The sequence below is a fragment of the Agelaius tricolor genome, unplaced genomic scaffold (genome assembly GCF_023055355.1).
Source record: "Agelaius tricolor isolate 1412-34295 unplaced genomic scaffold, bAgeTri1.0.p SCAF_20, whole genome shotgun sequence".
Lineage (NCBI taxonomy): Eukaryota > Metazoa > Chordata > Aves > Passeriformes > Icteridae > Agelaius > Agelaius tricolor.
Window position 1 is genome coordinate 154,789 of NW_027269280.1, and position 15,719 is coordinate 170,507.

At 39.1% G+C, this 15,719-nt stretch overlaps 1 protein-coding gene across 3 annotated transcripts in view; it reads right to left on the reverse strand.

Annotated features, from left to right (window-relative positions):
- SFSWAP (splicing factor SWAP) overlaps nucleotides 1-12,086 on the reverse strand; it is a 37,064-nt gene extending 24,978 nt beyond the window's left edge. Inside the window, exons 1-8 of one of the 3 annotated variants that reach the window (XM_071444919.1) lie at nucleotides 11,691-12,085; nucleotides 9,049-9,218; nucleotides 8,389-8,526; nucleotides 6,892-6,977; nucleotides 3,906-4,131; nucleotides 3,346-3,461; nucleotides 2,366-2,501; nucleotides 281-518 (exon numbers count right to left, since the gene is read on the reverse strand). In XM_071444919.1, the coding sequence (XP_071301020.1) occupies nucleotides 281-518; nucleotides 2,366-2,501; nucleotides 3,346-3,461; nucleotides 3,906-4,131; nucleotides 6,892-6,977; nucleotides 8,389-8,526; nucleotides 9,049-9,218; nucleotides 11,691-11,944 (1,364 nt within the window). In that variant the 5' untranslated portion in view covers nucleotides 11,945-12,085. Of the gene's footprint in view, nucleotides 1-280; nucleotides 519-2,365; nucleotides 2,502-3,345; nucleotides 3,462-3,905; nucleotides 4,132-6,891; nucleotides 6,978-8,388; nucleotides 8,527-9,048; nucleotides 9,219-11,690 lie in introns of all 3 variants that reach the window. The other 2 variants (XM_071444917.1, XM_071444918.1) reach the window with 2 other exon arrangements.
- Between the last annotated feature and the right edge of the window lie 3,633 nt (nucleotides 12,087-15,719).

A 15,719-nucleotide genomic window follows, 5' to 3' on the forward strand; every position in this document is an offset into this window, starting at 1 on the left:
AAAAAAAAAGGAAAAAAAAAGAAATAGAAAACAAATAAAACCCAAAAGACCCACCCAAAACCAACCAACCAAACGCAATACAAACAAAACCCCAAACAAACAAAAACCAAAACAAAACCAACAAAAAATCCCTGACCACACAATACAGAGATGTTCGTTCCCTGTGTTAATCGTACAGTTAAGATAGCTTGATTCAATAAGAGAACCCTTGCTGAACACTCCATACTGAAGTGCAGGAACAGGACTTCCCCCAATCAACAAGCAAATCTGTCTGAGGTACCTGGTGGATGTTGTGGAGGAAGCCAAGCCACTGGCGCTGTCAGCTGCGTCTGGGGGCGGCGGGGGTGTGGTGCCCGGAGGCGGAGGAACTGTCGCTACCCCTGCAGCGCTGGACACGGTCACCCCCGGCGGCAGGGCGCTGTAGTAGGCAGCAACGTCAATTCCCGGCGGTGGGGGCGCCAGGCAGTAGGTCCCGTCAGGGAGCATGTAGTAGCTGTAATACATGGCTGCCACAGCCGCTACAAAGACACGTTCAAGAACAAAGTGCTAATTAGGCGAAAACCACCCAACGCAATGCATTATTACATGAACACGAACACATTGAGAATCCGGATTCACACAACACACTATGAAATGGCATCTCATTTCTTGTGTAAAAAGAAAATCAAACAACCAAACACAAGGCAAAAAAGGAAAGGCTCACATTAACAAATTCAAGATGAGTAAGAAATATGTAGATTAAGGGACAGAATGCAAATGTACTGAAGGTCATAGATGTGAATACAGAAGTGAACTAGAGTAGGCATATTTAAAAAGGAGCTCGTATGAAATCACACTTCCTAATCTAATTCATGTCCAGCAATTTAACTCCATTAAAACTATGTTTTCATTAAGAAGGAAATGCGCATATATTCAAAATTAGCATTAACAAACTAAACCACTAGAATCACTATACACATATTAAACCCCTATATTACTACATATAGGAGACACACCTACTTGCTTAAACCTCAAAAAGTAGACAGGTTTTGCAAATCAACAGCAACAAAATGAACCAGGCATTTGAACACGTTCTTCACATTAAAGGCTTCTCTGATTCTAAGTATTTCTTGAGAGTGCAAACGCTTATTATGTCTTTCTATCTTCCTTTAAGGACAGTATTTTATAATGCTCTAATCAGATTAATAGATTTACAAGAAGTATCCACCATATAAATGTAAGTGATAAATGTGTTTTCTGCAGAAGAACTATGTATAAAAAAAAATATTAATGTAAAACATTTCAAATTAATTACAGTAAGAGTTTGCATTTCTAGAAGGAAGGTTTAATCAATGCACTAGATTTCAATGAATTATTATCTTAAAAGTTTCATAAACATTCTCATGTGGCAGTATTTACTTTCTCCAAAGAATAAATTGTAATGAGAACAGAATAAAGTTCTGTTAAGTTTTAAAAGCAGGGAGAGGAGTTGCAAACTGACCTAGTTTTGGTACTAAATTATAATCTCCCAGTTTCTATCATATACGTTCAGGTTCAAACCTGACATGAAAGTAATCAAAAAGCTGACTAGCTCTGTTCTCTTAAGATACTTATTCTGATTTTTTCTTTCTTGAAATAACCAGTGATTTTCAATTTCTTCACAGAAATCTTACTTTGATTTTAAGATTCCCTTATGGTATAGTTTTAAATACAAATTACTTCCTTGCATACAGACATTACACTGACAACACCTGTAATCCTTTGGGGGTTCTGAATCTATAATGCATAAAAATCAACTCAGTTATTATGGTGATAACTGATCTGCAGCAATGCTACTGAAAAACCAAGAACTCAATCAGCACCACACTACTCATTACTTACAAATGTATAATAACGTGAAACTCTACTGTAGCGAAGGCTTCACTACAAGTTTTCTTATATCTCAGTAGTGTTATATTGTCAGTCCCATAAATTAAAGGGTAAGTTGCATTTCTATATTTAAGGAATCAAGGACTTTCAGAATTCTGAAAGCTGAAAAGAATTAAGAGGCACATAAACTCATTTAAGCTTGACTATCTTTTTAAGTATCAGAATTTACAAAATCTGCAAGAACAAAATAATATAATAATAAGGATATTGTACTAAACGTACCCACAGACTGGAGACTTGGCCTCCTGCCTGCTCACCCCCCCCCCCCCCCCCCCATTCCTGGTTTTCCTGAGCTGCCACTCAACAGATACTCAGAATAGAATTTCAAAAATTCAGGAGATTGCAAAAAAACAAACACACAGGATGAAGCACGAAGCCAAACTTATTCTCTTCCCACCAGCATCCACACACAATTCATCAAAACACACCAGCAGCTGCCTCCTCACAAAGCACTTACAATCAGAGGAATATTCTGCCTGTGATGTCTGCACAGCTGCCCCGTCTGTTGACTGTGGCGTAGATGAATTATTATCTGATTGTGCTTTGCGCACCAGTGCTGCAAGGGGGTGATCAGGGTCTACCACCTTCAAAGGCTGAAAATATTTTGAAGTAGGAAAAAAGATTAAAATTGGAAGTACATATTTTAAGAACAGTAGCATCAACATATTTGGGAAAGCAAATTTATCTATGTTAATAGACATCAGTAATTATGTGCAAACACTGAAGTTACTGTTTTTGTAGCTCACATCCAAATCAATGTATTTGAAAATAAGTGAAAAACAAGACAAAATCATTTTCATGTAAATAGAAATTAATGACAGAAAAAAAATTGGTTATTACTGTTAGCCAATGACTGCCATGTCTGGGATAAGGCACAAAACCTGCCTTGTCTAAATATCAGACAGCATCACAGCCATTCCTCTGAAAGCCTCTGAGACATACAACTGTCTGTCACTCCCATTATTCCATCGCTGCTCAGTCTCAGAAAAAAAACAACTAACACATCTAGCAAAATTTACATTTAATGAGTAGCAAATTCTGGTGCACTATTTATTTGCTGGAACTGTTATTTCATGTCAACATTTTATCTACTAAAATCTAAGAAGAAAAAGATATCTCAGCCTATATTCAGAAGGCATTAAATACCTTAATCTCTTTGCTTCAACACAGGTTCTGTAGTATAAATCCTTGAGTGGTGCCCTCAATACCAGAGGGCATCAGAAACAGAAATCTAATTCCTTGGAAATGTAAAAATAACAATTTGTGTACTAGAGAAAAGGTAACTCAAAAGTTTACCAAAACAGACTTAAATTACAGTCTGAAAAGAACCCCAGCCCTCTATCCATAAAAGACCTGAGCACCTGCATACTAGAATTTTTGTGTCCATGAATCAGGTGGTTTACAAGATAAAAAGGTAATTTTAATAACGTCAAGTACCTTCATGAGCTCTTCAAGCCTACTGCATTTTTTAGATGCAAAAAGACTTGGATGAAGATAATTTCCGTCATCATCATCATCGTCATCATCATCTTCCTCAGATTTGACTCTCGAGTCTAAATAAAAGCAATGTCTGAATTTTATTTGGGTTTGCTACGATCTTGCTTTGGGGGAGAATGATGATACAGGACAAGCATGAATTCTTAGGAAAGCATCATTCATATACATCAGCTTAGTCACAAAAGCATAGATCCAAGATATTGCCAAGATATTATCCAACATCAATAAAACTGAACCCTAAATAGACAGACCAACCTTCTGTTGGACTTGAGCTATATGACTGTTTCTAGAACTTCCACATCATAGCAGCTCCTGTAGCTGAAAGTTTCCACAAACAATATTTTTTCTTTTAAATCTCCAATTTAATCAAAATTTTGAATCATCACATCAATCTCAGCTCCAGTGGAATTCCCGAAAAACGTGGCTATTTTAACAAAATGAGCAGGATCTGTTTCACTGATTCCCATCCTGAAGGCAGCATTTGCCAAGGAACAACTCACGTTTTTTCTCGTCAGCTTTACTTTCCGAAGGAGCTGCATAGCGTCCTTCCTTCATGGCCTTCTGGATGAACTTGTAGTAGGGATTGAGGTAGTGATCAAAGCGCAGAAAGTCAAACTGGGAGTTGCGTGCTTGCTTGGCTTTCAGCATGATCTCAAACTGGGCTCCCTGCTTGCACACAAAGTTTGCAGTTCGCTCAATGATCGCATGCATTTTTGCCGTTGGTGGCTGTGAAAGTAAAATAAGACATATTTGTATTTTCATAAGCAGCTTGTACAGTGTTTTAGAACTCCAAAAGGAATCAGAAAGTAGTTCCCTGTCCTTCTCGGCTTCCTTTAGCAACTTACGCTTCATAATCACTTAAAACTAGTGATAGTACATCAGCCCTAAAAAAATAACCAAAACAGTCCCCAACTTCCTCAGCTGCTCAATCCATTCCTTTTGCAAGATCCTCTTCTTTTGCCAGCACAGCTGTTTCTGCATTGAACACCAAACTGAAGATGGCAACAGATCCTGAATGACCTTGGTGTTACAATATCTCAAGGTGCTCTGAAGACTCAACATGTATGGTTTCCTTCCCACAAGCTGTCCTTAAGTCTGTTATCTCTGAATGCACAAATATTGCTCCCTAACTAGAAATTTCTTACTTCATATTTGCTTGGGAAGAACATGTTGCCTCTCAAGACCGACATACAAACTACAATTCCCATGTCCATTCCCTTGAAGAGTCATTGAAAGCTGCAGCAATAAAGCAAAAGATAAAGTAAATAAAGTTTAGCAGCATCCTTGCTTTTTCACTCCAGAAATCCCTAGGGAGCAGTGTGATATGAAACCCAAGATGTGAAGAGAACAAGAGTACAGTTAAAGAATGAATGAACATTAGTCACTGCTTTTAATCTCATATTCAGCTGTTTCGTCTTGTACTCAGTAAACTGTAAAAAAACCATCTGTGTGCCTATGAAGACTGGAGTGTCACATTAATTTCATTTAGCTCTGCATTTTTACTGCACAGATACATAGCTACGTTGCAAACCTCAAAAAATGTTTCTCAGAAGATTGGAAACACTTGAGACAATGGTGCTCCACATAGGGAAAAAAGTCTGAATACTATCAAACAGTCCTGTTTTAAAAGCTGTTTTCTGCCAATTGGATCCTTTACCAGGACATGTTCAATATGAAAAATAACTAGCTGTTTCAAGTTTTATTTGTCCTGCTAAAACCCCAGCAAATATTATTTTAATGAGAGGCAAGGAGGTTCTTAACAAACTCGTAACATTTTGTGCATTATCAGCTTCACATCATGTATCAAGTTTTTCTCTATCTCTCCTCAGAAGTTATTAAGCAAAAATTTCTTCTAACAGCCCACTTCAAGAGCATCCACAGACTTCTTAAAGTGCCCTGGTGAAGAACAATCATCTTTGCCCATAATCAGTTTTAAGCAGTGGAAGACTTTTGGCCTGCTTCTCACAGTTCTTCCATTCTAAATTCCAGAATGACATAACTGCTGCAATTGGAGCTCCCATACACTGAACATTCCATAGCTCTTTTTTTGCTGCCTGGCTTGTCTTCACCAAATATTTCCACTTTGCATTCATCTCTATTACAGGAGATATAAAGTATGTGTCTTTATTAAACTGCACCTTGCAGACCAGGAGCAAAGTCTCCCAGTCTAGCAAGCTGATTCTCAAATTTCCTGAATTTAAACAGAATAAATATCTTCCAAAAAGCTGAATGACTTGAATAGAAAAACAACAACAAATCAAGGCTTACCAAAAAAATTCTCACAATTCCCAATCCAAGGCTAAGTATACATTGCTTTCAGAGCTGTTGTCTAGACATTTTGATGCTTGTTGGGTTTATTTTTATTTTAATCAAAACCAAATACACCTCTATTTGCTTTCTGTTTCTGTGAATATACTGGAGTCCAACAGCTGACTGAGAAATTACTTCAGTAAGCCCCACACTGCACTAGGCAATGTACACAGGGAATACAGCCTAAATTTCAGAAAAAAACTCAAGCCAGGCAGCTATCTAAACCAACACTTTCACCAGCAGGTACGTTTTGGAAACAGTTTCAAAATGCAAAATAAGAACCTTTTCTCTGAAAACTCAAGGTTCTTTAAATAAAAGCTAATGAAAAATAGAAACACACAAATACTCTGTGCTCAATATTAGTTATTCTAAAGGAATGTTCTGAATCTTCATTGGCCAATGTTATCAAGGTGAGAATACCAAGTTGAGCCCACAACTAAATTAACACTTTCATGACCACAGTTATACAAGAAAGAATATGACCTGATTTTCCAGCATCTTTTATGAAACTTGAAATACATTGAAAACCCTTATAGTTAGACCTGTACTCAAGCAGGTGTCTGTTCAGATCCCTTCAAGAACAATACACAAGTCCAATTAAGTCTACAGAACACTTAGCAAATTCTAGCAACACCACATGAAGGAAGGCGCTTCTATGTACTAATACTTCCAAGGTATTTCAGACTTTGCTAGAAATAAATTACTGCTTTTCTCCTTGAATATGCTAGTTTTATATACAGCATTAACACTTGATCAGTTCCTATCCCCTTCAGACTGGGACTCAATTAAAAAGATTCTAGAAAAGAATTCTTGAACAGAAGCAAACTTTTAGTTTAATGGTCCTTTATGTTTGGAATGTTGAATCTTACATCTCAGCAAGTATCCATTCCAAGAACTGCCTCTTCTCTGCATTAGCTAAAATAATACCACAAGTTATACCAAATGCACTTAGCATAAGCACAGCAATAATTTCAGTGTGAAAAAGAAGATTCAAGGGTGTTCATGGAACTCAAGAGTTCACAACAGAACATCTGAAATTAACTTACTACATTAGAATAATTTAAAATGTACCACACTAAAAGTTAATTGAAAAAAAACGAACCCAACCACCAAACAGAGCACCATCAACTACTCGAAAGCTGGCAGAAGCGTAGGCTGCATTACATGTACACATACCAGTTCCACGTCAGAAGGTACATTCAGTCCTGGAGGGGCAACAAAAGGTTCCTCATTTTCCTCTGTATTTTCTGTCTGAGCCATTTCTGCAAGAAATGCCAGAACAAAGTATTTAGGAAAAAAACGCAAGTAGACAAATGCTTAAAAAATTTTTGAAATAAAGTATTTCTAAAATGATGTGCAATCAAGGAATTAATCAAATGCAGCTATATAAACAGCATTTATACTGAAGACATTTAAATATGGTTTAAAAGAATAACATGTACTACATTCCACTATTTGCTACAGCAGAAATATTCCTCTGAAAATACTTTGCTTTACAGATTTTTATAATAATTGAAGTAAAAAGTTTACTTCCTAAAGTATCTTATAATATTATCTATTCCACTAGCCTTAACAGAAATTGTATTCCCCTTTTCCCCTGACAGATTAGAACAAGTGCAGAAACACCTGACCATGGCAGCTGTGGAAACAGAACAACCTTGTAAGGAATGAGATGTCCCAGTGATTACTGAGAACAAACCATGCAACAAGGGGAATTCACTTGTTTGGTTACTTTCTGGTGGGTTTGTTTTTGTTTTGTTTTTTGTGATGAACTCAAATAGTTTAACTCCACAAAGGTACAGAGAAATTTTAGCAGCAAAGAAAGAAGGAAAGAGCAGCAGACAAGAAGAACAGACTCCTTCTTTTGGCAGCAGCTCCAGCTAACAGTATTTAGTTATAGGGTCTTAAACAAATTAATTAAACCCCAGAAAAGACAATCAATTCTGCTTCGGTACCAAAGTACACAATCTCTCAGACACAGCAAAAAACACTAAATAAACTCTAGCACCTAAAATGATCTTGCACTGCAACTTGGAGGAAAAAAACCACATATCACAGTAACCCACCAAGATATAATTGGGCAACCCAATTGTTAATTAAACAATCCTCACTTTACTAAGACATAGTTCAACAACATTTGAAACCTTCCTAAAGAATGTATGATAAAAATATGAAGTTACTGGAATTATAGATGACAACATAACAACTGAATTCTGTATTTTTGAGGTCATAGATCAGGGCACACTAAGACAGACTCATTTATAGCAATTAAGATGACAAAATCAAAACTTAAAATTATATATTCTTATAAATTGTTATTTTATGCTTACAGTGACTTTTTCAAGTGCTTTTTCATCTTGACTGAGAAAGACAGTGTTAGCAGACAGCCAATGTAAGGAATTACTATTTTTTTCTGTTAAGAATCAGCATGACAGCAGAATTACATTCCCTGACTACTGCAGTATTGACTGTGCCATAGCAGGAAAACATTCTTAAGCTCAAAGAGAACAAAGTCTTCAAAAACTCAGTAACAGAGTCCCACAAAGACTTTGATGAAATGTTCTCAGAATTTTTAACTGCTTTTTAATAGCACATATATTTTAAACCCTCAACTGCAAGACAGAAATGCTATGTCCACCCTTTCAATTAACCCCTGTTATTTTAACCCCATACCTCTTTGTCTTGCAGGCTGATGCTCCTCCTCTTCAGTGGGTTCTGAAGGGTCATAATAATCACTGCCATAACGGAATCCCACTGCATTATAGGTACCGTCCTCTGCCAAAGCTTCACTCAGTCTTTTATATTCCTCCTCTTGAACAAAAATGTGATTACCAACATTAGAACACGTTCAGAAGCTAATTTATTTTTTAAAAAAATTAATATTTCTTACTTTAGTTTTTAAATAAGAACTTTTCTCCTGATCATTTTAGCTGTCATTAAAAATGGAACAGAAAAACACAGTATGTACACATGCTGACCATTTATTTCTTCTCGAAGAGACACAGGCTGTGGATTAAGACATTCTAATGCAATTATGCATATAAAAGCACAGAATTTCCTTTAAACAACACTAAAAATGAAGAAGAATGTGTTTATTTTGGGGGGTCTGAAATCCCAGTCTGCCCTCAGAATCTGGGCAATTTCTCTGTGGATCTACAGTTAAACTATCCTAGGGTCCTCTCACATACGCAAAGACTCCTGCTTTTCGAATCCACTGGGTACTGTCAAGATAACATCAGAAAAAGAGGGTATAAAATTAGGAGTAAATTTAGTTTCATAATAATTTATTTAAACCTGCTTTTTTAAATAACCATGTTATTCCTTGAGCAATACCTTGCCTTGCCTCCTCCTCAAGCAAGTCCGTATGCAAGGCTAAATACCTCTCTTCATCACAGAGGGCTTCTATTCTAGCCTCCTCTTCGGACAATTGATAATCTCTGTTCCAGGTGGAATACTCAGCATCATATTCAGAAAGGTCATGCAGGTGACCACGCCCATCATACCTGCAGGATGAAACAGCTGGTCAATGCAAAGAACTTAGGGCTTGGGTTTATGCGACTACTTAAATACTTACCCAATAAAAATGAAAAAAAACCAACTTATATGTTAATGCATACTCCCTTTTAGAAGTTACAATTAATTTTGCTAATCATTTGTCACCAACTATCGAAAATTTGTTTAATAGTCTAAATTCCTCTCAAAGAAACTAATAAATTATTACAATTAAAGGCAAAGGTATCCTTTAATAGTTTAAGTGGGATCCACTTCCTTAAGAGCTCTTACCGTACGTGCTTCAACCAACCAATCAATGCCACTTGCAAAATACGTTTTTCTGGAAAGTCAAATAGCTTACATTCACACAAACCCGAGTACATAAATACCTATCCGTAAGAACCAAACGGTCGAAATTTCCTCGCTTCTTTCTGCTAGTCCCGAACTCTCAGGAGAAATCTTCACCATAGAAACTTGCGTCCATTGGAGGTAAAATCATGGCTAGGCTCGGCCCCTAGCCATTTGGCTGAGGAAATAAGTTCTGGGTTATGTGATAGAGAGACACACATACATAGGAACAGTAACATAAACATGCAATTTAAGGAGGTTCACCGCAAAATCGGCAAAGATCAAAGATGTACAGTTCCTTTCTACTAAGAAATCACTTTATTTGCAGGAAAAGCACTGCATTGGGATAATGTTTACGCAGCAGTAAGAGAAACTGATTGGAAAGTAAAGTGACAGTAAGCTTGACTCCGCTGAGGTGTCTTCCCACACACAACTCTTGACTTGTGCCAACTTGCTAGACCAAAAACAAAGAAAGTAAATATTCTTATAGCAAAAAGCAAATGAAACATAAGTCTGGTTAATCAAGCTCTGTCCAAAGGCAAACTTGAACTCAAGTCTTCTCATAGCAATCAATGTGTTTTCTCAAAATGGTGAAAATGAAGACTTCCTGCTGCTGGAGATAAAAGGAATCTAAGCTTCCAAAGGAGTTTATAAGATTAGCAATTGCAAGCTGCCTTAACTCACAAATGTACGTTATTTGGTATTTCAGTATGTGTGCACAGACATGCACATACTTAGTGTTTGCTCCCTACAATTTCAGTAACACCTGTGAACAGGGCTCTGCTGCAGAGCACCCCAAAACCCGCCTCTACCTATGAATGAGATCAATCACAGTAATTATTTTAATTATTATTTTTTTATTTTTTAGAAGTGTGCAACACAACACTTCCACTGCTGTGTAAGTGAGAAATGAAACAAAACTACAAATATTTATGGTTGCTTTGTCCTGCCTTCGTGTCTATTTCAATTTAACAAATTTATTTCAATGACAACGATCATTAATGGTATAAGCACCAAAACAGTGCAAGGGCACTTTCTTTTTTCTCCAGTCCTATGGAAGGCAATCAAAAGACCTTCCCCTACTGACATTTTTCCAAAACAAATGTGGCTTTTAAGTCAAAATAAGAAAATCCTGTCTAGCACCAAAGCAGTGATGAAACTGAGGGAACAAATATCTATAGTATGTTATGTGACCCTTTTCAAACCAAAATCCTTCCATCTTTCCCACTGAGGTTTTCAGGGTCAGCCACAACTTGTAATTATTCTTTCAGTGCTCCACTCAAACATAACCAACCTGATCTCTCATCTTCACTTTGTCCAACAAAACACTCAGGTAACCCTTTCTGAATGAGTTTATTTCCAAATCCCACCCTGCAATGCTGAAACAACTCAAGAGACCAGAAGAAACATCAAAGCAGATTCTATTACTCTCTGTGACCACGAACCTGGACCTATGGCAGAACAACCAAGAAGCCAGCCCTGACATAGAATTTCAAGAGCAAGCACCCAAAATCAAATCCATTCTGTCTGATACAGTAAATCATGGCACCAGGAAAAGTAAAGAGACCAAGAACTACTTTTGGGGTGTCCCATCAACAGCCTGCAGCCAGATTATGTAGGAGAAACAGGAAATCCCCATTTTCTTTAAGATGGATGAACACCTTTGCACTCTCAACACTGCCCCATTCTCACCTACAGAACATACAATGTACCTAATAAATACTCCGACAATCAGGCTCCCTTGTTTTCCAAGTGAAAAAAAGGATGTTTGTGGTTTGCACTGAAAAGGAACAGATCATTCCCACTCTCCACCCTGCCCAACCTGCCTTGACAAGCGGAGCAGAAAGACCCATCGCACGCTGACTGCCAGGAGGAGAGGGACCTCCCAGCGCCGCGAGAGCGGGAAACCCCAAGTTCCCGCAGACGGGGGGGGCCTGCAGCGTTCCCAGAGCACCCTCGGAGCGCTGTGCCGGGAGCAGCTGCCTCCAGCCTCGCCACGGAAGATCCCGACGCACCTGCCAGAGCGAGCCGTCTGCTCAACCCCCGCCCTCACTGCCCACAGCACAAGGGGGGGAACAGAAAGAGGCTATCACAGGAGATCTCGCAGCACAGTCTGGGGGTTGTGTTACACCGACCTATCGATCATGATCTTGGGGTCTCCCATCCAAGGAATAAGGTGTCGCCCCTGCTCCTGGTACTGAGCCTTCTCATCATCCCGAAACAGCTTGCAGGCATAGCCGAACACCAGCAGCTCCACACGGCTACTCCCGCCTCCACCTCCACCTCCTCCGGGGGGGCCGGGCACCGTTCCCCCGCCTGACAACAACATTAGGGGCGGCGGGCCTGCTTCTTCTGCAGTCCGTCGAGACCCTCCGAGCCCTCCGTACATCACCGGGGAGCGCAGCGAGGCGGAGGCGGCTCGCAGGAGCACCGACTGTCCGAGCAGCGAGTCCCCGCACGGCCAGGCCCGTGCTAAAGCCCCCGGCCGCAGAGCACCACAGCCGCCATCACCCGAAACAAAATGGCGACACTTCCGGTTCCGCTAGAGGTACAGGGACGGGCTGGCTTTTGGCGACCGCAGATTCGAGTCAAGTTCCGGCAGCCCGAATGTTAAATCCGACGATAACGTGACTCCGCCGTACCGGCGAGGACACTACGCGCTCAGTGACAACAGTCGAGGCCCGACGGGGCGGTGGAGCCATGGGCGCGGTCGTGACGAAAGTGCAGCACGGCGGAGGGTGGGGCAGTGCCGCCGGGAGCGCTGAGGGCCTGAGGCGAGCGGCGGGCTGGGCCGGAGCGGGCTCGAGGAGCTTAAAAACAAAGCCGAAACGTATCCTGGTGTCCGCCGCGCTGCTTTGGAGCCCCAGGGGAGGTTGAGGGGCTCAAGGCAGTGCAAGGAGCTGCGGCACAAAGCGGGCATCAACCTCAGGCTGCGCCCGTGAAGCTCGAGGGGAAAGCCTCGGAGGCAGGGTGGGAATCACAGAATCTATGCGGTTGGGAAAAGAGCTCTGAGACCACCGAATCCAATGTATGACCGAACACCACCTTATCAAGCAGACCAGGGCACCGAGTACCACGTCCAGTCTTTGAAAGGGGAGAGGGAGGACTTGGGGCACTGACTAAAAGTATTTTAACAAAGTTTATAAACTAGAGAATTTTTTTACTAAATTGTGTGAAATTTGGACTGAAATTTTCAAAGTTATGTACTTTGCGGTTATTACTTTCATACCTCTTCAAGAAGTATGAAGAAACATGTTGTTTTGTATAATAAAATTCTGTAAGGAAGCACATGGTGTTCTGTGATTCAGAGTGGGAATTATTCCATATCCTTAGTTTCTGAGTGCCCATAAATGCTGGCAGAGCTGGTGGAATGTGTGAAAAACTCTTGGCATCCTTGTGCAGAAAGGGTTAAAATATGTAAAATAGCGAGGGAAGAAATGGATGAGCACTGGAAGAGAGGTGGATATTTGTATCTGCATTTAGAAATCCTACCATGTGAACTTATCAGAGGATACCAAGTGTACAGATGAGAACCCACTTGATCATTGTAGAACAATTTGATACCAGCTTGAAAACACTTGGGAGTCAAACAAAAGAGTAGGAGAAAAACATAAAATGAACAAAACAAACAAAAAGTTTTTGATGGGGACTATAAGAAAGCAATGTGTGGTGATGATTTTGTGACTTCCCTAAGTCCTTTGATAATGCAAAGGATTCAGCAGGAAGATAGTACAGCACAAAAAGGGCTCTGTGCAGTAGAAGTGGCAGCATTATAAGATAGCTTCAGACCATTTTCCTGGGATATCAGCATTTGAGACAAGGACCTGAACAGTGCATAGGTCAGATAAGGGACAAAAATGGAACACTTAGTTAAAAGAATGTAATTACAAAAAGATGGAGAGAGTATTTTATCCAGTAAGGCATTTTCCAGACAGCTGAGCCATTTCTAGAAGAACAAAAAGCTGACCAGAACACCCAGGAACAATAAAGCACCAGGTGTTGATAATGTTCCCACTGAACTATTATGAATGGAAGGGGATAATGCCTTAAAAATAAATTTGTGTTAATTTGGTAGCTTGAAAACAACATAAAGAAATGGTAAAGGGGAATCGTGTCAGTTTTTGAGAAAAGGGACAAAACGAAGCTTGAGGGCTGGAGCAGTATCTTTCTGTATATTGCAGCACGTGATGTTCTCAGCTCTCTGTTCACATATCATTAGCCTGTCATCAAAAGAGGGATTCAGAAAGGTTTCTGAAATAACAGGACAACTGTGCCACAGTTCTTTTCTGATTATTGTGTACCCGAGGGAAAGAAGAGAAACAAACAGACTGCATACAGATTTTCAATATATTTAAGCAAGTTGGTCATAATGCATTATGAATTTGCATTGGAATAAAAAAGCACCCATCCATTCCTTTTTTTCCCAGCATGAGTAAAAAATAAAACTTTTTTCCTCTTTTTCTACTCTACACCAACACTGGGAAGAAAATGTGGTGCTGATCATAGCACATGGTATGCCCTATTACCATGTGCCCTTTTACCGCATTTAACAATACAACCAGTTTTAATATCTACGAGTAAGAAAAAAATACACTGAGCTTACTATAGACTTGTGAAGTCTTTATATGATAGGATGACCATGTTGTTTCATTCAGACCCTTGATTAATCCCAGCTGTTCTGGCTGCATTGCAGAGAGGGAAAGTATAATGAGGAAAATTTACACAAACTCTATCCCGCTCACTATATTTATTTTCATTTTGCTATAGGTAGAGAAACACCTATAGCAAAATGAAGACAAGCTGTTCTTTCCTAGGCTGATAATAGTAATTTTCCTCTATCTTAATGGAAGTGTAGTCATTTAGTATCAGTTTGCAGTTTAGCTAAAAGCAGATCATATTTATTCTCTAGTTCTGAAATTTGAAAAAAAGTGTGCTGTGCTGATTCTGAAAAAAAATCCCATTTTTATAATGATAATCAATATAAAGGAATTTTCAGCATACCAGAAGAGTGCATCAAATGTTATGCCAAGCACAGGGGAGATATGTTCTGCTGCTCTGGGCAGCAAGCTAAGGTTTCATTTATACCATTTGGCAAATGGCTTGTCAGCACTCAAACTGAACTAATACGTACCTTTTCACTCCTCTTTTCAAAGTAAAGAAGGTCAGAATTCAGATATTTGGGAAGCATATGGAATTTGAAAACTAATCTGTAAGCTTGAATCTCTAAAGTGCCTCTCAAAATTTCCCTATATTTAGCACAATGCAATGCATCCTTTTTAAAATTCACTGTGAATCTGCTCAGTAATTAGGAAAAAAAAAAAGAATTTAAACTTCCATATTTGACATTTCCCATCAGAAACAAATACTTAGTTTTGCTTCTGCTTAGCATAGAAACCCTAAGATTATTTCTATTTGTATTCTAGCATGATCGCTTTAATCCCCTGCATTGAAGGGAGGAAAACTTGGCTGTTTTTCCTGAAAAATTGGAAGCTGTGTACAGTAGCTGCCAACTCTTACAGATTTTTGTCCCTCTTAAACCATCTTGTTACAGAAACATAGCTGAAATTTATCATTACTTTATGTAGGACTGCTTACAGAAGAAGTGAGTTATTTCTTCATTTTGGCCTTGGTCAAAGAGGCTAAAATTGTATACTAAACTCCACCATTTAAAACTATTCAACCTATTGTCATATTTTGATAACTTTCCTTGCTACATCTAAATTGTTCCCCTCAGCTGCTTTGCCAAAAGCCAAGGTCTGCAAAGTGTTTTGTCAGCTTTAATAGAAGAAGAAGACTCCAGATACATTTTGGTTTTCATCTCAGAAGAAAGGCAAAAGCCATAGCCAAAATTAAACATTAGGGTTCCTCCCCCAGCCGTTCTTTGTTTCCTACATGAAAGTTTTTCAGGTTTAATAACAGACAGTTTCTGTGCAATGAAGGGTAACATTGTAGCCTTGCGTATAAAGAAATTACTTCTAGCAGAGGTTTCTCTGTACCATGCAATAGGTTACTGCTTAGATTTCTTTTCAGCTGTAAAAAAAACCAAAACTCTAAAGCAGAAGCCATTTGCCTTTCTAAAATTTGTTGGTAACTTTTACTCCAGGAGTAGGAAACCATTAAAGAAGCACTTTTTCTGTGTCACAAGGTTAAGTATTAAGAGCTTG